At 57.4% G+C, this 24,221-nt stretch overlaps 3 protein-coding genes and 2 non-coding genes across 6 annotated transcripts in view; 1 reads left to right on the top strand and 4 right to left on the bottom strand.

The window, feature by feature from the left end:
• The first annotated feature begins 1,085 nt into the window (after positions 1-1,085).
• Positions 1,086-4,027, top strand: LOC103534725 (C-factor-like). The gene is made up of 6 exons (XM_030457868.1): positions 1,086-1,223; positions 1,941-1,992; positions 2,206-2,393; positions 2,480-2,638; positions 2,756-2,866; positions 3,914-4,027. Exons 1-6 carry the CDS (start codon positions 1,086-1,088, stop codon positions 4,025-4,027), a joined length of 762 nt encoding a protein of 253 aa, XP_030313728.1.
• Positions 4,028-6,718: 2,691 nt separating this feature from the next.
• On the bottom strand, positions 6,719-11,938 carry IL34 (interleukin 34). Of its 2 annotated transcripts, none has more exons than XM_030457772.1 (7): positions 11,862-11,938; positions 10,552-10,821; positions 10,325-10,428; positions 9,923-10,000; positions 9,660-9,833; positions 7,249-7,387; positions 6,719-7,136 (listed from the first exon to the last, which is right to left on the bottom strand). In XM_030457772.1, the coding sequence occupies exons 2-7, from the start codon at positions 10,580-10,582 to the stop codon at positions 7,117-7,119; spliced, it is 546 nt and encodes a 181-aa protein (XP_030313632.1). In that variant the 5' UTR covers positions 10,583-10,821; positions 11,862-11,938; the 3' UTR covers positions 6,719-7,116. The 2 variants fall into 2 exon arrangements, with proteins under 2 accessions (XP_030313632.1, XP_030313633.1); XM_030457773.1 differs by having other exon boundaries at positions 10,552-10,730; positions 11,862-11,903.
• TRNAG-GCC lies at positions 7,466-7,536 on the bottom strand. Its single transcript has one exon. It is a non-coding gene; the product is annotated as a tRNA-Gly (tRNA).
• TRNAG-GCC lies at positions 9,336-9,406 on the bottom strand. The gene has a single exon. It is a non-coding gene; the product is annotated as a tRNA-Gly (tRNA).
• Positions 11,939-14,465: 2,527 nt separating the features above from the next.
• The window catches only part of SF3B3 (splicing factor 3b subunit 3), a 34,617-nt gene continuing 24,861 nt past the window's right edge, over positions 14,466-24,221 (bottom strand). Inside the window, exons 18-26 of the mRNA XM_030457947.1 lie at positions 23,432-23,606; positions 22,852-23,057; positions 21,765-21,921; positions 20,157-20,282; positions 19,210-19,422; positions 17,687-17,785; positions 17,084-17,227; positions 16,367-16,471; positions 14,466-15,402 (exon numbers count right to left, since the gene is read on the bottom strand). Of these exons, the coding sequence (XP_030313807.1) occupies positions 15,262-15,402; positions 16,367-16,471; positions 17,084-17,227; positions 17,687-17,785; positions 19,210-19,422; positions 20,157-20,282; positions 21,765-21,921; positions 22,852-23,057; positions 23,432-23,606 (1,366 nt within the window). The 3' untranslated portion in view covers positions 14,466-15,261. The remainder of the gene's footprint in view (positions 15,403-16,366; positions 16,472-17,083; positions 17,228-17,686; positions 17,786-19,209; positions 19,423-20,156; positions 20,283-21,764; positions 21,922-22,851; positions 23,058-23,431; positions 23,607-24,221) is intronic.

Genomic DNA, 24,221 nt, shown 5'->3' with positions numbered 1-24,221 from the left:
CTGGCAGGTTTCTACCAGCTGGGCTGGGAGTGACTCAGGGTGAGGCATCACTGCTCTGCACCTGCCAAGCTCTTGGTGGCTTCAAAGCCTCCAGTGGCTTCAGAGGTCCCAGCAGCAATGCCCAAATCCCCTCCCTGGACACCCCCCCCTTCACTTACCTACACCAAGAGGAACAAACCAACTTATAGAAATAATATAATTATAAATAGAAAAACAAACACCTTTCCCCCAAGCTATTCTCACTGTCACTCACTCCCCCCAAAGGCAGCTGGGAGGGGGGGTGGTGGTGAGACCCCCAAACACTGTGGTTCCCAGCCTGTCCTGGGGCCTGACCCTCACCCCTGTCATAGAACCCCAGAGTAATTTGGGTTGGAAGGAAGGGACCTCCAAGGGTTATCCAGCCCAACCCCCCTGCAGTCAGCAGGGACACCCTCACCCAGCTCAGGTTGCTCAGAGCCTCCTCAAGCCTCACCTTGAATATCTCCAGGGATGAGGCCTCAGCCATGGGCAACCTGTGCCCTTGTTCCCCCATCCTCATGGCACAGAACTTGTTCCTGACATCCCATCTAAATCTCCTCTCATTCAAACCACTGCCCCTCATCCCAGCACTCCAGGCCCTTGCACACAGTCCCTCTCAGCCTTCCTGGAGCCCCTTCAGACACTGGGAGGTCACTGTGGGGTCTCCCTGGAGCCATCTCTTCTCCAGGCTGAACCCCCCCAGCTCCCTCAGCCTGTCCTCACAGCAGAGGTGTTCCCTGAGCATTTTCCTGTCCCTGCTCTGGCCCCACTCCACCAGCTCCATGGCCTTCCCGTGCTGAGGGCTCCAGACCTGGATGCAACACCCCGGCTCAGGTCTCCCCAGAGCCAAGGGGCAGAATCCCCTCTCTCCAGCTGCTGCCCACGTTTCTTTGGATGCAGCCCAGGATGGGGTTGTCCCTCTGGGATGCAGGGGGTGCAGGCGGTACCCCCGACCCCACCCCAAGCCACCTCCACCCATCCCGGCAGCACCTGCGCTGCCGGAGCCTCCCCAATTTATTGCCAAACCTGCCAAAGCCAGCAGGACCGGCTGTGGGGAGCAGGGGGGGATGGAGGGGCTGGGGGTGGGCAGCGTTCTCCTCACCGGCTGCGATGGGGGGGTGGGTCTGGGGCTGCTGAAGGGGCTGCTGGAGCAACCCAACCCCCCCCGGCACATCTTTGCTGCTTGTCTGGACCCCCAGGGCAAGGTAGGGAGGGGCTGGGGCTGGGGGGAGGAGGTTTTAAATCAAAGAGGAGATTTAGATGGGATGTCAGGAACAAGTTCTGTGCCATGAGGATGGGGGAACAAGGGCACAGGTTGCCCATGGCTGAGGCCTCATCCCTGGAGATATTCAAGGTGAGGCTTGAGGAGGCTCTGAGCAACCTGAGCTGGGTGAGGGTGTCCCTGAGACTGCAGGGGGGTTGGGCTGGATAACCCTTGGAGGTCCCTTCCTTCCAACCCAAATGATTCTGGGGTTCTATGACAGGGGTGAGGGTCAGGCCCCAGGACAGGCTGGGAACCACAGTGTTTGGGGGTCTCACCACCACCCCCCCTCCCAGCTGCCTTTGGGGGGAGTGAGTGACAGTGAGAATAGCTTGGGGGAAAGGTGTTTGTTTTTCTATTTATAATTATATTATTTCTATAAGTTGGTTTGTTCCTCTTGGTGTAGGTAAGTGAAGGGGGGGGTGTCCAGGGAGGGGATTTGGGCATTGCTGCTGGGACCTCTGAAGCCACTGGAGGCTTTGAAGCCACCAAGAGCTTGGCAGGTGCAGAGCAGTGATGCCTCACCCTGAGTCACTCCCAGCCCAGCTGGTAGAAACCTGCCAGCACCAGCACCTGGTTCCAAACCTGAGCTGGCACTGGGACACTCCCCTGACGAGCTGTCCCCTCCCTGCCTGACACCACCCCCCCTTTCTCTCTGCAGGCTGTCAACGAGGTGGCTTTGGGCTTCCCCAATGTCCTGGTCCTGCCTTTAGGTAGGTGCTGGGGTAGGGAGGGGATGAAACCTCTTGGGATTTAATGCCACCCGTGGGTGGCTCCAGGAAATGCCACCCCAACAACTGGGTCACTCACTTTGGCTCAGCCCAGCCAGGAGCACGCTCGGTGACCAGGAGCTGCTTCCCACCATGTCCTACAGCGTGGGACGTGGGCACCAGGCGATCCTCAAGATCCCTCTTGTCCCCTTGCAGACGTGACAGACCCCAACAGCATCAAGGCAGCAGTGGGGAAGGTGCGGGAGGGGGTGGGGAGCTCTGGCCTCAACCTCCTGATCAACACCGTGGGCACCACGCGCCGCAGCACCTTGGCCACAGAGACAGCTGAGAACATGACCATTGTCTACACCACCAACACCATCGGGCCCCTGCAGACATGCCAGGTGAGGCCACAGGCCCCACAGGGTTGGGGAGGAAGGGGGAAGAGGAAGGTGACACCCCAGCTCCTGTCCCCCCTCCACCTCCCCAGGCATTCCTGCCCCTGCTGAAGGAGGCGGCCGAGGCTGAAGGGCAGAGTGGGATGAGCTGCAGGCGAGCTGCCATCATCAACATCTCCAGCATCCTGGGCTCCATCCAGGCAGCTGAGGGCTGGGAGGAGAGGCAGGATGTCTGCTACCGCTGCAGCAAGGTACCACCACCAGGAGGAGGGGGGAAAGCTTGGGGGGGTCACCTCCTGTGGGATCCCCCCCTCCTCCAGCCAGGGCAGTGCCACCCCATAAGGCTGGTGGTGGGGTTGTCCCCTCAGGCTGCTCTGAACATGCTCACCAAGTGCCTGGCCCTGGAGTATGGGGGCAGTGGGATCCTTTGTGTGTCTGTGGACCCTGGCTGTGTGACACCTCCCTTGGGGCAGGGGACGGTAAGTAATGGGAGCTCACAGCCACCCTGTCTTGGCACAGCCCCAGGAACATCCCTTCCCATGGGCATCCCTTATCAGGAACATCCCAGGTGCACCTCTTCTGAGGAGCAACCCTTCCCACAGGCATCCCTTCCCATGGGCATCCCTTCCCACAGGCATCCCTTTCCACGGGCATCCCTTTCCATGGGAATCCCTTCCATGGACATCCCTTTCCACGGGCATCCCTTCCCACGGGCATCCCTTTCCATGGGAATCCCTTCCATGGACATCCCTTTCCATGGGCATCCCTTCCTATTGGCATCCCTTCCCATGGACATCCCTTCCATGGACATCCCTTTCCATGGGCATCCCTTCCCACGGGAATCCCTTTCCACAGGCATCCCTTCCCACAGGCATCCCTTCCTATTGGCATCCCTTTCCATGGGAATCCCTTCCCATGGACATCCCTTCCCATGGACATCCCTTCCCATGGACATCCCTTCCCACGGGAATCCCTTTCCACGGGCATCCCTTCCCTGGACAACCCTTCTGAAGGGCACCCTGTGCATCCCCTCAATCCTAGGGGATCTGGGCCACCCCTGAAGCTCCACCCTCTCCTGAACCATCCCATCTCCTCCCTATTTTTATTCCCTGTCCCATCCCAAACCCGTGTCAGCAGAGGGCACCCCGGCCCCATGCTCACCACGGGCTGCACCCAGCACCCCACACACCCCACTTCCCCTTCTCCTGTGGTAGAAGTTAGAGTTAAGCAGCCTGTTACCATACCCAAGTTAGAGATAAGCAGCCTGGAGTGCCCAGGCCAGGCTCACCCCCCTGGCTGCCTTCTGGAGGGAATAAATAATTCACTTTTTAATCTGGAACCATAAAGTTCACCTTCCTCCTCCTCCCACCCAAATTAGGGATGATTAATTGACACAACTTGGGTGCTGGAGCATCACCTCCAGCTTCTCCCAACCCCTCCTCAGGCCAGGCTGGCATCCTGCTGGGGGGGCCGGGAGGGGGGGGGTGCTTGGCCTCATTTTTTTTTGTTGTTCTTGAGTCTGGCAGGGCCCAGTGACAGTGGAGGAGAGCGTGCAGGGTGTCCTGAGGCTGCTGGCCCGGCTCTCAGCCACCAGCAATGGGACCTTCTGGGACTGGAGAGGGCAGAGCCTGCCCTGGTGATGCCACCCAGCTCAGTAAAGTTCATCAATTGTCATTTCCAGGCTTGGTCTGGTTCTGTGGGGTGAGGACAAGGACCCTGGGGTTTGGGAGGTGGGGAGCAAGAGCTGGGGATGAGTTGGGAAGCATAGAAGGGTTTGAGTGGGAAGGGACCTTTTAAAGGCCTGCAGTGAGCAGGGACATCTTCAGCTACCACAGAACTGTCACAGTTGGAAGAGACCTCTAAGATCCCCGTGTCCAGCTGTCAACATCTTCTCCCTCCCAAATAAAAAACAGATTTATCAATACCTGTATCACCCACTGGAACAGGTCCTCAAGTGCCTCATCTGCATGGTTTTTAAAAACTTCCAGGGATGGTGACTCCACCACCTCCCTGGGCAACCTGGTCCAGTGCCTGAATACCCTCCCAGTAAAGAAATTCTTCCCAATCTCTGGTCTGAACCTCCCCTGGGGCAACTTCAGGCCATTTCCTCTGCTCCTATCATTAGTTATTTCAGAGAGGAGCCCAACACCCACCTCCCTACAACCTCCTTTCAGGTAGAGAGCAATAAATAAGGTCTCTCCTCAGCCTCCTCTCCAAGCTCAACGTTCCCAATGTTCTCAGCCTCTCCTCAGCCTCCTCCTCTCCAAACTCCTCCAAACATTCCCAGTTTTCTCAGCCTCTCCTCACAGGACTTGTTCTCCAGACCTTTCCCCAGCTCAGGTCCCTTCTCTGAACTCTCTCCAGCCCCTCCATGTCCTTCTTGGAGTGAGGGGCCCAGAACTGCACTTGAGATGCATCCTCACCAGGGCTGAGCACAGAGGCATCATCCCTTCCCTTTTCCTGCTGGCCACACCATTGCTGATCCAAGCCAGGATGCTGGTGGCCTTCTTGGCCACCTGGGCACCCTGCTGGCTCATGGTCAGCTGGATGTCCACCAGCAACCCCAGGTCCTTTTCTTCCTGACAGTAGCATTCCATGGGTTTGTTGTCACCAAAGAGCAGGACTGGGCACTTGCCCAGTTAAATCTCATTTTACTGACCTTGGCCCACTGGGCCAGCCTCTCCAGGTCCCTCTGCAGAACCTTCCTACCCTCAAGCAGACCAAAACTCCAACCACCAACTTGGTGTCATCTACAAACTTCCTGAGGAACCACTCAGTCCCCACATCCAGAGCATTCATGAAGATGTGGAACAGGACTGGCCCCAAAACTGAGCCCTGGGGGGCACCACTGGGGAGCAGCTGCCAAAGGGATCCAGCTACAACTCCAACTCTCTGGCCCTGGCCCTGTAGCCAGTTTTTACCCCAGTTTTTACCCCTTGTCTATCCCAAATGAGGTTGCTGAGAGACCCATCAAAGCTGACACTGAATGGCTACAAGGATGGGGCCTCCAGAACCTCAAGGATGTTCCAGGAGTCTCCCTGCATCCCAGCACCATCCCCTGGGCATCTTCCAGGCAGGTCTGGTTACAGCCCTGCTCCGTGGCCATAACCAATGGCTTGGTTGGTGGCCTTTGGTGACCAGTGACCCCCTGCACAGCTCCAAAACCCTGGAGCATCCTTCCAAGAGCCCAGCAGAGCCCAGCTGCCCCAAAGCAGTCAGCTTCTCCATACCCATCCCAAGGATTCTGGTCTGGTTTGGGTTTTTTTTTTTCAAAGCTTCAAGGGCAGCTCCTCCTTTTCCAGCAGCAGAAGGTTTCAGAGCAGGGACATCCTATGCCCTAGCTACGTCTTCTGGGAGCTCAGCACCCCGGGGATGTCTCTGGGAGCTCAGCAGCCTTTGACAACACGAAGCAGTTGGCATTTTTGAAGCCCTCCCTCGAAAGAGGGACCGGAAAACCCAAACTGTTGCAACATCTCAAGTGGGCACTTGGTCTTTGGGGACACTTCGGGGAGGCTGGAGCCCAGCCCTTTGCCACAGGGGCACCCTGGGAAGCTCGTCCAGGGTCATTTTGCTGGGGCAGCTTCAGTTTTCCCACACTGGAGGAGGATGGGGGAACTGTTCCCACGGTTGACACGAGGGAGAGGGTGGTGGGAGCCTGACCCTGGGGGCTTGGCCAAGGCCAGGTGGGTGTCCTGAGCACCCAGGGACTCTTGGTGGAAGCCAGCAGGGACCTTTATCCAGGGGTAGGTGACAACTGATGGGCTTTATGTGAGCTGTGGGTGGGTTTTAGATAAACAGGATGGGAGTGTGTGGGAGGGAGGAAGAAGAAGAATAAGATAAAGAAGACAAGACAAACAATAAGAACAAACAATAAGAAGAAAAATAATAAGAGGGAAAAGAAGAAAAAGAACTGAAGACAAGAGGTAGAAAAGAAGAAGGACAAAAAGAAGAACAAGAAGAAGAAGCAGAAGACGGCCTTGCACCCTCTAGTTGCAGCCTCACCTACGCACTCTCTAAGCAACTAATACAGCAATTAAGAGCTCTAATGGGTGATTAAGGTAATCACCTCAGGCGGGGAGGGGGAGGCAGCCCCCCCAGCCCCTCCACCCGCCCCACCAAGCGCAACCAACACATCCAGATGTGTTCCAGTGGCCGGGAGTGATGGAGGCGGCTCGGGGGGATCCCTAGGTGGGGATGAATGTCCGTGTGTCTGTCCCCACCTCCCCGCCAAGGCAGGGAGCCCCAGAAAGAGGAGGCCAGTGGGGTTTTCCTGGGGGGTGGGGGCTGTATTGGGGGTGAGATCGGAGGCTGGAGGCTGAGCTGCAACACGAGAGGATTAACGGGTGTTTAATGAAAGCGGAGGCAAAAAAAAATAAAAATAAAAATACACACGGAGAGAACGGGGCGGGATTGGCGATGCCCCGGCCCCCATGGGGGCAGGGATGGACAGAATTACAGAATTACCTCCCCCCCCCCCCCCCCTGCAGCCGGCAGCTGCCGGAAACAGGGGGGGTCCCCCCAGTCTCCCAGCCCAGAAGGTGCCTGGATGTTGGGATGGGGCCGACCCCCGCGGCCCCACAGTCCTGGAGGGGGGTGGATCCCTCCCACCTCCTTGCATCCTCCTTGGGGACCCCCCCAAGGGTGTCAGGGGACGGGGGAGGCAGAGCAGAAGCAGCATCCCAAGCTCCAGGGCAAGGAGAAGGCATCGAGCGAGGGGGCTTCTGCAGCGTTAGGTGAACTCCCACCGACCTGAGCAGAGGGCACAGGGGTCACCGCGTGGGACAGGACCTCCCACGCGTGGCACCTCTGCTCCCCGAGGTGTGTTCCCTACACCCCCCCTCCTCCCCCGGCCCCCACTCACAGGGTGTCCCGTAGAGCATCCGCATCACCCTGAGGCTGTTGTCCAGCAGCGCCTTGGGGCGCACAGGCTTCAGCTGCCTCTCGGCACCCGCGCTGTGGAGCAGCTTCACCAGGTCGGCCACCACTGCCTCCACGTCCGTCTGCAGGGGACAGGGCACGAGGTTCTCACCGAGGTCCCCCAGGGTGCAAAAAAACCCCCCAAAAAATTCTCCTACTATTGCATTGGCCGGGAATCGAACCCGGGCCTCCCGCGTGGCAGGCGAGAATTCTACCACTGAACCACCAATGCCAGCTGTGGGGCACCCCACGGACACACCCCACGGCCCCACGGCCCCACGGCCCCACAGCCAGCGCGGTGGCTGCGCTGCCACCAAGCCCAGAGACCCTCATTGTCCCCCAGCCGGGGGCACACGGACTGCCCCTGAGCCACGGAACTGCCACCCAGCAGGGACAGCACTGCCACCAGAGCAGGGCCCTGAGCCAGGGCCCCCTTTGCCACGGAGCCGGGGACACCGAGTGCCACCAACCCAGTGTCCTCCAATGCCCCTGAGACAGTGGCACTGGCTGCCACCAAGCTGGGGGGGATAAATATCTCCAGGCAGCCTCTGCCACCAAGGTCCCCCCTGGGAACACTGCGGCAGCCCCCAGGGTCCCTCCCCCTCCAGGTGACACCAGGGTGCAAAACCCAAAAAACCCAAATAACTCTGCAGCAGGTGCTGCACTGGCTGGGAACCAAACCCCAGGGTCCCACATGGCAGGCGAGAATTCTACCACTGAACCACCAATGCCAGCTGTGGGGCACCCCACACCTCACACCCCACACCTGGGTGGGAGCAGCAGGGAGGGGACCCCCCAGACAGCTCTGATGCTGGGGCTCCAGCCTCTCCCTGCTGCCTCAGACACCCCCTCCAGCCAGGGGAGTTCTCAGCAGCTTCAGAGCTCACGTCAGGACAAGGCCTCAGCAGGGCTGCACACCCTGCCCCACGGCACGGGACGCCCCCGACACACTTTGGGTTCCCCCTGGAGATCCAGCTGGGACAGAACACCCCCACCCAGCACCCAAAGGCAGCTCCCCCGGCTGCAGCAGCCCATGGAGCCCACATCACGAGGGGGTCTGGGGGCTCTGGAGGTTTAGGGCAGGACAAGGGCTGCACTGACAGAAACAAACCCCAGGGCTCTGGGGACCTGAGCCACCCCTGCCAGGTGTGGGGCTGCCCCAGGGCTCCATGGCCTGGGCACCCCTGAGAGGAGCCAGCACTCTCCACTGCTCCTGAGACAGTGTCCCTCAGTGCCACCAAGCTGCTCACCCTCACTGCCACCCAGGCATGGACACTCCCTGCCACCAAGACAATGTCCCTTAGAGTCACAGAATGTCAGGGGCTGGAAGGGACCTCTGGAGCTCATCCAGTCCAACCCCCTGCCCCAGCAGGGTCACCCAGGGCAGGACACACAGAACACATCCAGGGGGGTTGGAAAGGCTCCAGAGAAGGAGACTCCAGAACCTCTCTGGGCAGCCTGGCCCAGGGCTCCCTCACCCTCACACTCCACAAGTTTCTCCTCATGTTGAGCTGGAACTTCCTATGTTCCAGTTTCATCCCATTATTCTCTGTCCTGTTCCTGGGCACCACAGAACAGAGATTGGCCCCTTCCCCTTGCCCCCCACCCCTCAGATATTTATGGGCACTCCTAAGGTCCCCTCTCAGCCTTCTCTTCTCAAGGCTGAACAGCCCCAGGGCTCTCAGTCTTTCCTCACAGCAGAGATGTTTCAGTCCCTTCACCTTCCTTGCAACTCTCCCTGGGATCTCTCCAGTAGATCCCTCAGGAGATCCAGTAGATCCCTGTCTCTCTTGACCTGGGGCCTCCCTTCCTGCCAGCCAGCAGAGATGGTCACTGTCCCCACACCAGGTCCTCTCCCTGTCCCCAGCACTCCAGCAAGGCCGGGGCACTGCCCACAGAGACCACGCTCCCAGATGTGGAGGCTGAGCAGCCATGAGGGGGACAAGGGGACAGTGGTGCCTTGGGGAGCAACCTCTGGGCCCAAGCTCAGGCACCCCGAGGTGTCCCCAGGGTACCAAAAGGTGTGGGTGCTGCATTGGCCGGGAATCGAACCCGGGCCTCCCGCGTGGCAGGCGAGAATTCTACCACTGAACCACCAATGCCAGCTGTGGGGCACCCCACGGACACACCCCACACCCCACGGACACACCCCACGGACACACCCCAGGGCCAGGCTGTCACTCTCTGTCCCCCCATTCCAGGGTGTTGGGGGGGGGGCAGCCTTCCCACCAGACCCCCACGCAGGTGGGGTGCGTGGGCACCCAGCACCCATGCTTGCACCCAGCACCCCTGTGAGGAGCCTGCAAAGCTGGGAGGGGTCAGGGGGTCCCAGGAGGGGTCCAGGGCTCTCCCCACCTGCTGGTACTTGCTGTACTCCTCGCCAAGGGCATCGAAGAGCTGTCCCAGCTCCCGGGTGTAGTTCCAAGAGGGATGCTGCTCCGGCAGCACCCGTCGGATCCGCAGCAGGGCCTGGGAGCTGACGTGGAACCAGAGGTACCGCAGAGCTGCCTCTGACACCTTCCCGGTGCGCTGCGTGGGAGAGAGGGTGACCCGGGTGATACCTCTGTGGGGTTTCTGCAGTGTCCCCTTTATGGGGATGTCCCCTGTCGCCAGCTTACCAGGCGGGAGATGTTGGATGGCCTCAGCACCTCTTCATACTGGACGTGGAGTGTGTAATCGATGGGGAAGTTGTGTTTCTGGAAAGGAGGAGAGGAGCAAAGGAGCTGGCAGCAAGGTGACAGGGACATCCCTACCAGCGTGGCATGACACTGGTGAAGTGGTGGGAAAGCCCTTTGAGGCCGTGGGAAAGCCCTCTGATGTGGCCACCAGCAGAAGCCAGTGGCTCAAGGAGCCATCATTTGGCACCAGTAGAAAAAATCAAAAATACACCCCTCAGCTCCTGGCTGTGTGTGTCCTTGTCCCCCACCCCTGGAGCAAACCTCGCCTCTGCGATGCCTCCTGTTCCCACCACCCTAACCCTAACCCTCCCCCCCAGAAAACCCCACACAGCTGGGGGTTACCATGTACTGCAGGCGCATCTCATACTGCAGCTTGTCCTGGAGCAGCCGGGTCAGCTCGCACTCTCCCGGCGCTGCAGCCTCCAGCCCCAGCACGGTCAGGACACCTGGGACATCGAAAGCCAGCAGGGTGTCACACCCCCCCCCGCCTCCCCGTTCCCCTTGGGGACACTCCCCGAGGCTGTCCTGTCACCCCCCCCTCCCCAGCCCCGTCCCTGGGCTGTACTCACACAGCACGGCCGCGTAGCTCTGCTGCTGCATGGTGACGGCGGCGGAGCCCCGGGATGCTCCTACATGGCCGGAGCTGGCCGGGAGCCTCCTGGGCACTGGTGGACGTGGAGAGGTGACAAGGGACAGGCGCGGGCCCCGGGCGCTGGGCTGCTCTCCGGTAGCCCCCGGCGGTTGCCCCCTGCCATGGATGGGGGGTCAGTCCCCGTCCCCGGCCATCCCTGCTGGGTCCTCCTCTCCGGCAGGTCCCGGGGCCATCCCAGAGAGGGGATCTGGGGGGAGAGAGCCCCGGCTGCAGCCCCAGGGAGGGCACCCGCTCCGGCACCCCCCTCCAGCACCCACCCTGGCACCCGCTGGCCCCACCTCGGCCCCGGGTGGCCCCCCCAGGGCTGCAGGTAGCCCTGGAGTCGTGAACGCCCGCGGCCCACTGTGGGCTGGGCTTCCAGAGCTTCCCCCTGGTGACACCCCCGGGGCGTTTCCAGGGCCTGGGGACCGAGGGGGAGTGGGGGTGCTCGCAGCCCGGCAGTGTTATCCCAGCAATGAGTTTGTGCGGGCTCAGCAGGAGCCCCGCCAAGTAGTGCTGGGAGACGGGGCTGGCGTGGGTACCCACGCGAAGGGACGTGCCCTGTGTTCCCAAGCCCGTGTGAAGGAGGCTGGCCTGTGTCCTCATCCTGTCACACCACAGGAAGGGGACCACAGTGTGTGACTGCACCGTGTCCCCGCACCACAGGGGAAGTCTTGTGTCCCCACATGCGTGGCACCAGGAGGGGCCATGTCATGCCCCAGGGCAGGAGGGGTCCCTGCTGTGTCGCCACACTACGTCTCAGGGGAAGGCGACCGTACCATGTCCCTGCCCCGCGTCCCCATCCAAAGGGGGCCGTCCCATGCACCCACCCATGTCGCCACGTGAAGAGACCCGCGTGTCCTGTCCCCACGCCACGTCCCAGGCAGGAGATGGCAGCCGTGCCATGTCTCCATGCCATGTCCCCACACGGGGGCCATGCCGTGACGCCATGCCGTGTCCCCAGCCCACGTCCCCACGAGAAGAGACCCGCGTGCCAGGTCCCCGTACCGTGCCCACCACACGGGGGACACGCCGTGTCCCTGTGCCGTGTCCCCACACGGGGGCCACGCCGTGTCCCTAACACCGTGTCCCCACGGGAAGGGCCCCGCGTGCCGTGGCCCCGCGCCCTGTCCCCACGCGAACGCGGCCGGGCCGTGTCCCCACGCCGTGTCTCCACGCGGGGCCGCGCGTCACCAGCAGCCCTCCCCTCCGCTCCATCCCCCCCGCCCCGGCTTCCCCCCACCCCACCTGGTCCGCGGGTCCCCCCGGGCGCTGGCGCTGGCGCTGGCCGGGCCCTGCCCGCGCTTCCCGGGAGCGGGCGGGGGGCGGCGGCGCGGGAGGGGCGCGGGCGGGGCGGTGGCGGGGGCCGGCCGGGAGCGGGGACCGAGCGACCGCCCCGCACCCACCGGGCACGGCCCCGCCCGGCCCCGCCGCGGATGCTCGGTTGCCACGGCCGTGGGGGTGTCCCTGGGGTGCTCGACTAACCGAGCCTCCTGCCTCCCTCCTCCTGGGTCCCTCCTTGCTCCTCGGGGTGTCCGGTTACCCCACTTCGGTGCTCCCCAGATGCTCAGCCAGCCTAGCCGGGTGTCCCCGCGGTGCTTGGCCACCCCGGCTGGGTGTGCACAGGGTGCTGGGGAGCCGGCTGCCTCCAGGGTGCTCAGCTAACCCACCCAGGTCTCCCTTGGCTAACCAAGTTGTTGGGTGCTCTGCAGGTGCTCAGCCAGCCCAGCTGGGTGTTCTGAGGGTGCTTGGCTGGCCCAGCAGCTCCCTGCCCACAAGGTGCTCAGCTAAGACCCCCAGTTCCCTCCCTGCTCCTTGGGGTGCTCAGCCAACCCAGTTGGGTGTCCCCCGGGGTGCTCAGCTACCCCCCTGCATGCCCCCTCCTCCTTTTAGGGTGCTGGGCCAGCCCTGCAGACCTGCACACACACCCCCAGGTTCTCCCCCAACCCCACTGGGGCGGGGGGAACTCCCGAGAGTGCATACCCAGGGGGTCCCCACTCCCCCAGCACCAGCACTCCCACCTCACTCAGCTCCCTGGGGTGGGTGTCCCAGGATGCTCACTGGACTGGGCACCCATGGGCACATTTTAGGGCACCCGTGGCTGCCAGCCCATTACTCCCCAGCCCGTGTCTGTGGCCTGGGTAGGGAAAGGTGCCCAGAGCCACCTATGGGGTGAGGTGGGGGGGATCCCAGCCTGTCCTGGGCCCAGCTGGACTGCCTCTGGCACAAGCCCACCTTGTTTCTCAGGATGCTTCAGAGCTGAACCCCCGCCAGCAGCAGGAGATGGGGGGGAGGACATGGGACACTGTCCTGCCTCCCCCCACTCAAAGATCCCCTTGGGGGGGAGCTGGAGGCTGCCGGGCTGTCCAAGGTAGGAAGGCAGCTATCAAAGAGTGGGTCAGCTCCCAGGGAAAGGCGTGGGAAGGAATGTGCTTCTGCGTGGAGAGCGCTGGGATTCCCCTGGCATGGAGTCCCTGCCAACCCCCCAACCCCTCCCGGGCCCATCGCCTGCAGGGCACTGTCCCCCCCTCTCCTACAGTGCCGGGCTAAGGGCAGGATGCTCGGCTCCCAGCAGGGAGAGGAGCTGCCCCAGCCCCTCGCCCAGGTGTCTGTCGCAGGGATTTTGCCCCCATCTGCTGCCAGGAGGAAGCCATTTAATTGCGGTCCCTGCCCCCGGGAGGCGGGACGGGGAGAGGAGGAAGAGGTGAAGCTCAGGATAGTGCTGGAAGAGGGAGTTGCCCCTGGAAATCACCGCCGGTGCCAGCCCAAGGCAAACAACTTCGCTCCCAGGCAGTAGCAGGAGCCCAGCACCTTGTGGGGGTCCGGGCAGCACCCAAGCTGAGCCCCCAGTTTGGAGTCCCCCAGGCAGAGGGAGGCTGGGGAGGTCAGCCTGCTCCCGGAGTAGCCCACCCAATTCTCCAGCCCCTCCCCAGGCTTTGCCTTGTGCTGGAGGCAAAGTAAACCTGGTGCCTGGGAACAGTTTGGGAACACCCTAAGGCACCCCCAGACTGGGATTTCAACCTTAGGACTGTCACACCAAGTCCTGCTGGAACTCCCCCTGGGAGTGTTCCCGGCTCCAGCTGGGGCTTCACCTTGCAGACACGGGTGGAGAATGCAGGGAGCAGGGGGTGGGAACCCCTCAGTCCATCACAGGACAGGCTGGATGCCATCACCTTCAACTGAGGGATTTGTGGCTCCTCGGGAAGGGCAGGCAAAGCCCTTCATCCCCCCGGGAAAGGAGGGGTGGGGCGGGTGCCACATGGGAACCAAAGGGCACAAAGCAAAGAGCAGGAGGGAGGCTGTGAAGGAGAGGGCAGGAGGGCACCTCCACCCTCCTCACCCCCTGGCTGGGGAAGGAACACACAGGCTGTCACTGGCCCAGGGCCACTCACCTTCCTGAGCCACGGGTGGGAGAGGTCAGGCCCCTTCGAGGATGTCTTATATCCAGGGAGGTCCCCAGCTCAAAACGGGGAGGTCAGGGACCAAAGCAGGTCCTGAAGCACCTGCTGCCTGGATGAGCTGCCAGAATCCTCATCCATCCTGGAGCCAACCACTCCTCCTGTGGGAGCTGCAGCTGCTCCTCCAGGCACCAGGAGCCTTGAGCTCCAGCCGTGCCCTAGAAGCACAGGGGGGAAGACCCTTTCCTCCTGCCCACCCCTTCTCCACAGACCCCGTTGTGCGTGTCCTCACACCGCTGGGTTACAGGGCCAACACCTGCAGGGCCACAGCCCAGCTCCAGCACCCTGGCAGGGCACAGGGTTGAGGGTGTGCACGCTTCTGTCCTCTCCTCCACCCCCTTCTGCTCCCTTCAGGTCAGCAGCAGCTGCTGGGAAGAAGAGGAGCTGGGTCAGGCTCGGTAAAAAAACAAGCTTTTATTCCTCATGTGCTGCTCGCAGGCACAGCTCCGAGACAGGGCTCTAGCCAAAGTTATTATGAAACAAATCAAGTCCCGGCCTCAGGCCTCGCTCTCCCCCCACCCCCAGGAGAGTCAACATTGTACAAAACTCTATTTACAGGGAAAACAGTCAGAAACGGCGAGTCCAAAAAACCCCTCGCAATTCAGAAGAAAACAGTCAAGACAAGCGTGACGGTTACACCCCCTTCACACAACCCAGGCTTCCCAGCAGTGGCTGCCAGGGCTAGTGGAAGCCCAGAGCTTCTAGCCACTGACTACTAAAAGGAGCTTGGTAAGCCTGAGTCCTGCCACAGCCCTTTTCCTCTGCCCAAAAGCTGGGAAATTGCAAAACCCACTTGATCCTAAGAAGGCTCAGCTGCATCTGCCCTACAGGGCAGCACAAGACACCCTGGGGCTAGCCCAGTCCTAGGGGTGGAGGAGGTGGGGGGCAAGGAGCTGGGGCTGAGGGGCAGCCTGCAGCCTCCCTCAGGTACTTCCCAAGAGGGAATCTCTCTCTGGCTGCATCCCAGAACACATCAGGAGCCTTCACATGAGAGCGGGATGTGTTGGGGAGACCTACAACCCAATTACTGCATTTACTGGTGTCACATTACTCTGAAACATAAACCAAAAGGAGCAAACCAATATTTAAAAAGGAAAAAAAAAAAAAAAGCAGAGATTCCTCCTGCCAACGGCACTTGGATGAGTGTCCATAGGAGCCCAGCAAGAAGCTCTGCTCCTGCCAGCTGCCACTCAGAAAGCGTAGCGTGTGCGGATGTCTTCCAGCTTCTTGGACACCTCAGGTGGGGTCCTGTCCAGCTCTTCAGCCACATTTTTCTGTTTGTTGGGCTCCATGGAGTTGAACTGCTCACACAGGTCCCCATCGATCACATTCTGGAGGGGGATGGAGGAAAGCATTGAATGGACACAGCTCAGAGGCACTGAACCCTGCCTGAACAGGGAAAAATGTCAACAAACAGCTTGTTCCCAAGAGCTTCTTAATCCTGCCCTGGAAACAAGACCACTCTTGGTGACTTCATTTACTGAATAACAGCAGTTAGCAACAAATTAATCACCAGCCAGCCTGATTAATAAAGAAGAAACCCAAAAAGCCTGGGTGCAGCTGCAGGATCACACAAGGGAAGGGAAGACTGATCCGACTGGGGTCCAAGTGCTGCAGAAGATGACTGCAAGGAGTTTTCAGGTCAGATGTGAGAGATGCCTGAGATTCTGCATGCTGCAACTTGACCCCAAGCTCCTCAAGACCAAGAACACCCTCTGCACTTGGACAGCTTCAGAGCTGCAAGTTTTCTCACTGACACCATGTATGTTGCTCTGGTAGTAGTTACCACATGGTTATTCTGGTCAGGACAGTCACAGCACTGAGCAGTTGAGAGCTTAAAACACAGTTCCTCAAAAGCAGAAAGAGGCAGGAACAGACGTTTCTGATCAGATTTCCCATGTCAGTGTTGGGAACAGAATATCCCCCAGGGAACACCCAGCTCAACCTAGCCATGGCAACAGCTACTTCTGATGGAAAGGGAGATGCTGCAGCAAGTCAAGTGCAGCAGTAGCACCTCTGGGCTTTGGTTTCAAATCCAACCTTCAGAAAGCTCATTACAAGGGTTAGGAAACCAAAACAGACATAGCTGGAAGTGCTGAGTAGTGCTCTCCTTGTGGAGTGCTGCTCAAGTGGGAGCTTCAGCTCCTGCCACAGTCACCACACACCAGCTATGGTCTGCATGGGCTCATTTTTCCCTGCTGAGCAGTAACTCTGCTGATTCTGCTGGGCCTGAGAGCAGACACAACAAGTCTCTGTGCCTCTGTGCCCAGGGAAATCCTCACCACTCACACCCACCTTCACTGGGAAGTAGTAGGAGCGGAAACTGAGATGGTCGCGTCCACAGAGAGGAGGGTGCTCAGACCTCAGGTGCATTTCCACATGCTGGAAGAAATCATGATCCTGGAGAGATTGAGAATTGAGAGGACAACAGTTTACTGCAGGTCGAGGCAAGCTGGCAGCCACCAGCAGGCTGAAACCCTGTCACTATTGAGCTCTGCAACCAATGCCACAGTCACCACTTCCACCCGGGAAGCACCCACGGCAGAGCCAAGCAGCTGACTGTGCCCACTCAGCCAGGATCAGCCTCCTGGGAACTGGAGCTGTGCAGCTCCAAGAGTGAGTCTTGGGATCTGCTGCTCCAGGAGGCCACAACACCTGGAGCAGAGAACATGTCTTCAGCACCTGAAGCATCAGTGCCTGGCCACTGGTTTACAGGCTACACAAAACACACCAAAGGATCCCCCCTCAGAGACACTAATTCACTACTCTGAAGCAGAAAGAGATTTAGAACAGCAGCACAAGTGCTCAGCTCCTCACAAAACCAATGCAGGAGGAGTTCACAAGCTCCTTTTCTTCCCCTTTGCAACAGAGCCTTTCCTGCAGCCCAAGTTCTCACTGACTGAAGAGCCCCAGAGTTACCCATGAGGGACAGAGCACATTAAGATGCTGGGTGGGGATGAGAAAAGCACAGAAAAGCAGAAACTCTGCAGCAAAATGACAGGGCTTGCTTACCTCGTGGGAAGTGAAAGGGACCAAGATCCCTATGCCCCCTGACAGGGTGGTGTAGACAAGAGATTCAGAGCCTCCTGGGATCAGTGTGGTCTTCTGTAAGGAAAGCACGGTCTCTCCCACGTGGTAATTCATGATCACTTCAGCCTGGAAGTCAAGCACAGAAGTGTGTTTTTTTTTCTTTAGCTGCTACAGAAGCATCAAAAGGCTCAAGAGAGGAAAGCAGAACAAAAATTCAGCCACCTGCTAGTTCTGAAATGCCTTTGTCACGAGGAAGTGCCTTCCACCTGTGACCAGATGGCAGAACTCAGCACGCCACTGAATTACTCTCTTGAGCTGGACAAAGGGATGGCAGTAACAAGGGAAAGCAGAAAAAGAAAATGATGGTGCTGCTTCAATCAAACAGCACCCAACATGCATCAGACCTGCCTGCAGCAACCAAATTTGGCACTTAGTGACAGTGAAAAGCCACCACACACAGCAGGGTAGGCACGCAGGAGCAGAACTGGGGATAGATCTCTGAGACACACCCGCAGAGGACACCAGAGAAAAGCAAAGTGTTCCTCTCCCACAATAACCCTGTGCTTCCCAGGAAGAGTCTGTTACCTTCTGGGAGGCTCCATTCAGCAGGCCTCTGTCCCAGAGGGCTTTGTTGCCTGTGGGATCCTCGTCTACCTCATCGTTGGTGTTGGGAGGCAGTCTCACCTGGGTTGAAAGAGAAAGGAAGAGTTGACAAGCTGCAGAGAAGCAGCACATGATTCTGAAGAATGCTTAGGATGGTTTTTTGTGGACTCCACATGAATCCCTTTATGCTTACTGCAAAATCACACACTTTGCCAACCCAACAAGGACTTGAGAGCTAAAGGAGAGCCATGTTGTCAAGACTGATGGCCACGGGTTCACTCACAACCATGGCCAGGACCTCATGGCTGGACTCTGCCTGATAACCCAGGGAGGCACCATCCCAACCTTCTGAAGGTGGTTCCTGCTAAGGAAACGTTTTGATGGACCAAAGAGAATTGATCTGTGTGTGCCAGGCAAATGCTGCAGGCAGCAAGTGTCAGCCATTCACTGAACCCTGCACTCCAGAGGACCCCAGCCACACTTCAGAAAGAGATGAAAGCTCTGGCAGAGACACCAGGTGGTCCTCTCTTTCCTCCTCCCCTTCCTGAAATCCAGCCAAGTGGGGAAGTGTTGGCAACTGACACAGCCAGCTTTTGAGAGGAGGTGACAGAGGAAGTGAAATGCCAGTGAAAGTACACCTGGAGTCCTGTGTCCAGTTCTGGGCCCCTCAGCTCAGGAAGGATATCAAGGTCCTGGAGCAGGTCCAAAGGAGGCAACTGGGCTGGGAAAGGGACTGGAGCACAGACCCTATGAGGAGAGGCTGAGGGAGCTGGGGGTGTTGAGGCTGGAGAAGAGGAGGCTCAGGGGAGACCTCATCACTCTCTGCAACTCCCTGAAAGGAGGTTGGAGCCAGGGGGGGGTTGGGCTCTTTTCCCAGGCGACTCTCAGCAAGACAAGAGGGCAGGGTCTCAAGTTGTGCCAGGGGAGGTTTAGGTTGGAGATGAGAAAGAATTTCTTTCTGGAGAGGGTGATCAGGCATTGGAATGGGCTGCCCAGGGAAGGAGTGGATTCTCCGTGTCTGGAGATCTTTCCAAAGAGCCTGGATGTGGCACTGAGTGCCATGGGCTGGGAACCACGGGGGGAGTGGATCAAGGGTTGGACTTGATGATCCCTGAGGTCCCTTCCAACCCAGCCCATTCCATGATTCTATGATAAAAGAGTGATGACCCTGACACCTGATCTCACAGGTCCTTTCACAGTCACAAGCTTCATTTCAAGGATGTAAATATCACAGCAAGTTTTGGGGCAATTTCATCATTATTGTATGCTTCAGAAGTATGGGTTTGTTTGGGGTTTTTTTTTCACTTGCTCATGCTTCAACTTGTTTGTTTTAATTAACAAGCTGATAAAAACTGTGGCTGCCTGCTCTGCTGACAGCTGGTCACCCCATGAGAACAAGTGAATGGTACAGGGCGTTGCCTCCAGCTAAGCCCAGATTCTCATTCTTTTAAGACAAATCATGGATGTTTTAAGGAAAAAATATGACTTCTCCAAGGCACACTCACCACACAGATGTTGCCAAACTTGTCTGCTCCAGCCACGGTGTCATAATCCAGGAGAGTTGCTGTGGTGACCCACCGGGGGTAAGTGTCATCAGCAAAGATGATGAGCTGGTTCTCGTTCCTTTTGTAGCGCACCCAGATGAAACTCTCCTGAACATCTGAAACAATCACTCTGTGCCCAATGGTTTGGATCCCACAGATGTAGTTGGCAATGTGCTTTTTTGAGAGAGAAAGGACAAAACACCTGGTTGAGGGCCCCTCTCTACGGAGGTCATGGGAGATTTGAGAAGGAGAGGTTCTGGTTTTTCGCCTGAGTCGTATTTCAGGAAAATAAACTCAAACAAAACCAAAACACAAACACCCAGCACACACACACACACACACACACAAAAATGTTGCCCTACAAATTCCCAGTTTGCCTGTGAGCTTGCTGAAGTCCTTTTGTGCAATAATAAGCAGAACTGGCACAGGTTCTGCAAAGGGAGGAGCAGGCAATTAAGAGTTAGAAAACCATATTCTGCTACTTCCTTTCCTAAAGTACTGGAATTGCTCAGTTCAAAAGATCACCTACTCCAAGGGGAAAATCTCCTTTCCAGGATTCTGGTGAGCTGAAGAGGTAGCTATATGCACACTCCAGTTTCTGTCCCTAGCCTGCTGATTACAAAAAAGCACAAAAAACCTTTCCAGCAGCTGCCTGGTCTCTGGAGAAGACATCTAAAGGCATGGCCTGTGCAGGCTTGGGGAACTCCTGCAGGAACCCAGCTGGAACCTGCAACACCACTGCAGGAAAGGCATGCATCCAGCTCCCTGCACTGCTCTGGATGGATGGATGCATCCAGCACAAACCAGGCAAGCCACAGACACACCCGGGGGCTGGAGCAGCAGCTGAACCCTTGTTTCACCCCTGGTGCAAAGCTTGAACAGCCCTGGTGAGGAAGAGAAGCCAGTACCTTGTTCTCACACTTCCGAAGAAGTTTCTTCTTGCCCAGGTCGTACACACGCAGGAGTTTTCCAACTCCAATTAAAACTCTCCCTTGGAATGGAGCAATGGCTGCAGGGACCTCCTCCACAGGGGTCTGGAGAGACAAGAGGACAACTGTGAGAGCCACCTTAAGAGCTGACCCTGCACCAAGCTGCACAATGGGTTCTGTTAATGGTTCAGCTGGCCCCTGCCAAGGCTTTCAGCAGAAAAGGGTGATCACAATCTCTTCCTGCCTGAGGGGCAGAAGGTGAGGCCTCTGCAGGCCTTGCAGCAGTAGCACCCGTGGTGCTACCAGAGCTCTGGGCAATAGAGAGACAACAAAACCTTCACTGAAGTGTAGGGAGTGCTGGGAAGAAGTCTGCAAAAACCAGGAATCTTGTTGGCTCGGTTCTTACTTTTGATTTATCCCCAAGAGAGATTTCATACTTTGCCTGAATCCATCCATGTTGTTTGTCTTCAAAGCAAGGGCACGAATCTAATTCAGCCCTCTGTGACAGATGATCTGAAGCTGCCACTGAAGAAAGTGTTAAACAGGGGTGCCCACAACTCCAGGAACTCAGAGAGGGCTGAAAAATCTCCCACCACTCATCTATCCAAAAGAATCAACCACAGCAGAGAGGCAACATGCAGAGAGCTTTCCTAGCTTGCCTGTATTGGCTAAGAGATGCTACTTCACACACCACTGGCACTGTCAACTTTGAAGTGGGTGTTCAGTGGCACCAGAAAAGGCCCTGGTGCAGTACAGAACCCACTCACTGCATCAGGACTGTAGGAAGTGTATAAGCTGCATCATTCCTTTCCAAATGATCATGTGCCCAAACCTCAGCCCTGCTGCAAGCACGTGGAAAGGTGAAGAGGATTTAGCTGTCAGAGAGTTCAGCCCAAACCCTGAGGCCTGTCAAGCAACCTGATCATCAGGCAACAATAACAGCATCCAAGGAGAGACAACAGCTCACAGCAGCTTCGTGAGGTCAGACAAGGACTGAGAACCTCAGCACCAAGGCTCAAGTCACCCCAGTATGAGTTCACTTGGGAACCAAGTGCTCAGAGCAGGTCTCTAAGTTCATACCCAAAACCAAAACAGAGCTCTCGTTCTCCCCTCCCTAACAGGGGCATGTAAAAAACTTCCCCTTTCCCATTTACCCCATTAGATAGGTAAGACTGTAGTCAAGCCAAAGGACTGGGACCCTCGGGAGGTTTGTGTTCAAGCCTCAGCTCTGCAAAAGATGTCACAGAACCATCTGGGTTGGAAAGGAGCTGAGACCAAGTCCAACCCTTGATCCACTCCCCCTGTGGTTCCCAGCCCATGGCACTCAGTGCCACATTCAGTCTTTTTTTAAAAACCTCCAAGGATGGAGAATCCACCCCCTCCCTGGGCAGCCCATTCCAGTGCCTGAATTGATTGTCCTAACTGATCCTGTAGGAGGCAGCTGATTTTCCCCAAGGCTGCTTCCAGTGAGTAACATCAGTAGGTCCATCCTGCCCAGGGTTCATACAGCATTATTACTGTGGTCAGGCTGAAGCCACAGCTGTTCCAGCCCTGCCTGGAAACCACCCTGTCTGTCACCCCTCTCACCTTGTGCAGAAACTCCAGCTTCTCCCCACTGTTCACCAGCTTGTAGGTGTAGACAAACCCCCCAGCAACCGAGCGGGGGTTCAGGATCAGGTCCTTGGCGACTCCCACCAGTACGTACCAGTCCTCACCAGTATTGGAGAACCTGCACACAGCCACGCTGGGGAGGAGAGGACATGCTGACTGAAAGGACATCCCAGGAGATCACTGTCACCCTGGTACAACCCAACACTGCACAGACACACAGGATGCCCTCAGAGCACACCCTGGCCCCAGCCAGACAGATTCCCCCCTTCCCACATGGGTATTTCCCTCCAGAGGGCAGTGCTCCATGCCAAGCCCTTCATTCCTCCACACTCCCTGTACAAAAAAGCATGCTCCAAGCTGCCACATATGCCCCAAACATTAATTCTTCTGGTTCCACTATGCCCCATGCATTGCTTTTATGCTTTCAGAGGCTGAACACTGCCTAAAAGTGTGTAAAGCTCCACTAGAAACTGTTTTTCAAAGGCTGTTCCAATCTGGACATGTACATACAGCTTTCTTCATTTCCCAGTGATATTTCCTGCCTGCTGCCAAACTCAGCCAGGTTGGGAATCCTGGACAAAACAGGACTGAGTCAGCCTTGTGGGTGAGCATGCCTGAATTCCACCTCAACCACTGAGGCACACAAGTGTTCTCTGTGGTTGTTGTGTTGGTCTTGCCCTCCAGTCCTTCTCACACTTCCTTTCCAGTTCATCTCTCCTCAGTCTACCTGAAGTGAGAGATGGCAGCACATTCCCTTCCTCCCCTCTCTCTTATCTGTCATTTGCACCCCTGTGTTGGTCTTTTAAACACTGAGGTCCAGCAAACACATCTGGAGCACCAGCTCTTAAGTGTCACAGGCAGACAGAGCAGGGTGGGAAAGGAAGGAAAGGCAAAAGGTGGAAGCACGTGGCCCAATCACTCCTGGCATTTCAAGCCTGTCTCCTGATAAGGTGTTACTGCATCTGGATTTCAGCTCTTTAACAGCTGAGCAAAAGAAAGTAAACACCCCACCAAAGAGTCACCAAAAGCAGAGATTCCTGCAGCATCTGGTAATGCTTCTCACCTGAAGGCAGCTTCGTTCTGCTCCAGCTGGACCAGATCTAATGTGTTTCCCTGGATGGGGTTCATCACCCTGATAACAGAGGCCCACTGCCCATTCCCTGCCTTGGGAGCACCAAAGATGGATTCGGGAAGATTCTCGTTCAGGAAGGCTGCAGCCATCTCTGCTGCCAGCTCCCTCTCATCTTCACCTGCAGCCTCCACCATTTCCTATGGCACATTAAAGGGGAGGAGAAAAGATCAGCTCAGTGGGTTTTCTTCCCAGCCACCTTGTTGCTCTGTAATCTTCCCCGTTTCCTCAGGTGATCCAGGAGAAGATTGTGAAGACATAAACCCCACCAAATCCTAAAACTTCTGCCAGCCCCAAGCTCCTTCCCCAGGAAACCTCTGCAGCTGAGAACACAGCAGCTCTGCCTGCCCAAGGAGCAGGTGTCTGGGGAGCTATTTTTCCCAATCAACAATTCTGGAAACAACACTGAGAGGAAAATAACCCCCCTCCCAAAAATCCAAACACCCTCAAACAGCCAGAGGAAATGTCTCAGTCTGGGCAAAGGCTGTGTGTACCTGTCCCCCACCCCAATTACCTCAGCCATCTGCTGCTTCCTCTGTGCCTTGGTGGCCTCAGTGTAAGCATTGTGGTCTGTCTCAATGATGATCAGGTTGTTGCTCTCTGGGTGAATGACAAATTTTCTGGGTGTGTACTGCAAGGGGAAGGCAACCTGGTTGAAGACAGCCCCCAGCTTCTCCAGTGCCAAAATCCTGGAGGATAAAGATGGCAACGTGTTGAACAAGGTCTGAAAGCAGCTGGATAACAAGGAAAAAGCTGGAGTTGAGCTTTATGTCTGTGAAACTGCCTAAGTGCTGGAGATCTGCAGCACCTTCCTTGGACCAATCAGCAAGAAATTAACAGCTCCAGAAATAGCAAAACCAGCATCCTAAATGGGTCCCTCACTGTGGGACAGGGCCTGGACTGAAGGGCTCTCCCTGTCCCTTTCAGACAGGTTTCTGTGGTAATGAAGCAAGACTGTCCTGAGAGGAAGAAAGAGGAGGGGGAAAGGGGACACACCATCTGAATACAGGCTTTGACAGGTCATCAACTGCTCCTCAGAGGCACTTTAGTTATGAAGAAGTTATGAAAAAGGCAATGCCAGCTCCTTCTTCCTGTGGCTTCCCAGCTGAAATGCCAGTTCTTCTGGCATTGTTACTAGAAACCACAAGTCTCTCCAGAAAGAATGACTCCTTTAAAAGCAATGAATGCTGAAATGCTTCAGTGAGGACAGATATGAAACAAGCACCTGCATGAAGCAGAGCTCCTGAATTTCTGTTCTCCTGTGATATTTCTCTTTTTAATATCTACCCAAGCTGAACTTTCAC

This window comes from Calypte anna, chromosome 11, assembly GCF_003957555.1.
Source record: "Calypte anna isolate BGI_N300 chromosome 11, bCalAnn1_v1.p, whole genome shotgun sequence".
Lineage (NCBI taxonomy): Eukaryota > Metazoa > Chordata > Aves > Apodiformes > Trochilidae > Calypte > Calypte anna.
This window is presented reverse-complemented; position numbering and strand designations above follow the sequence as displayed.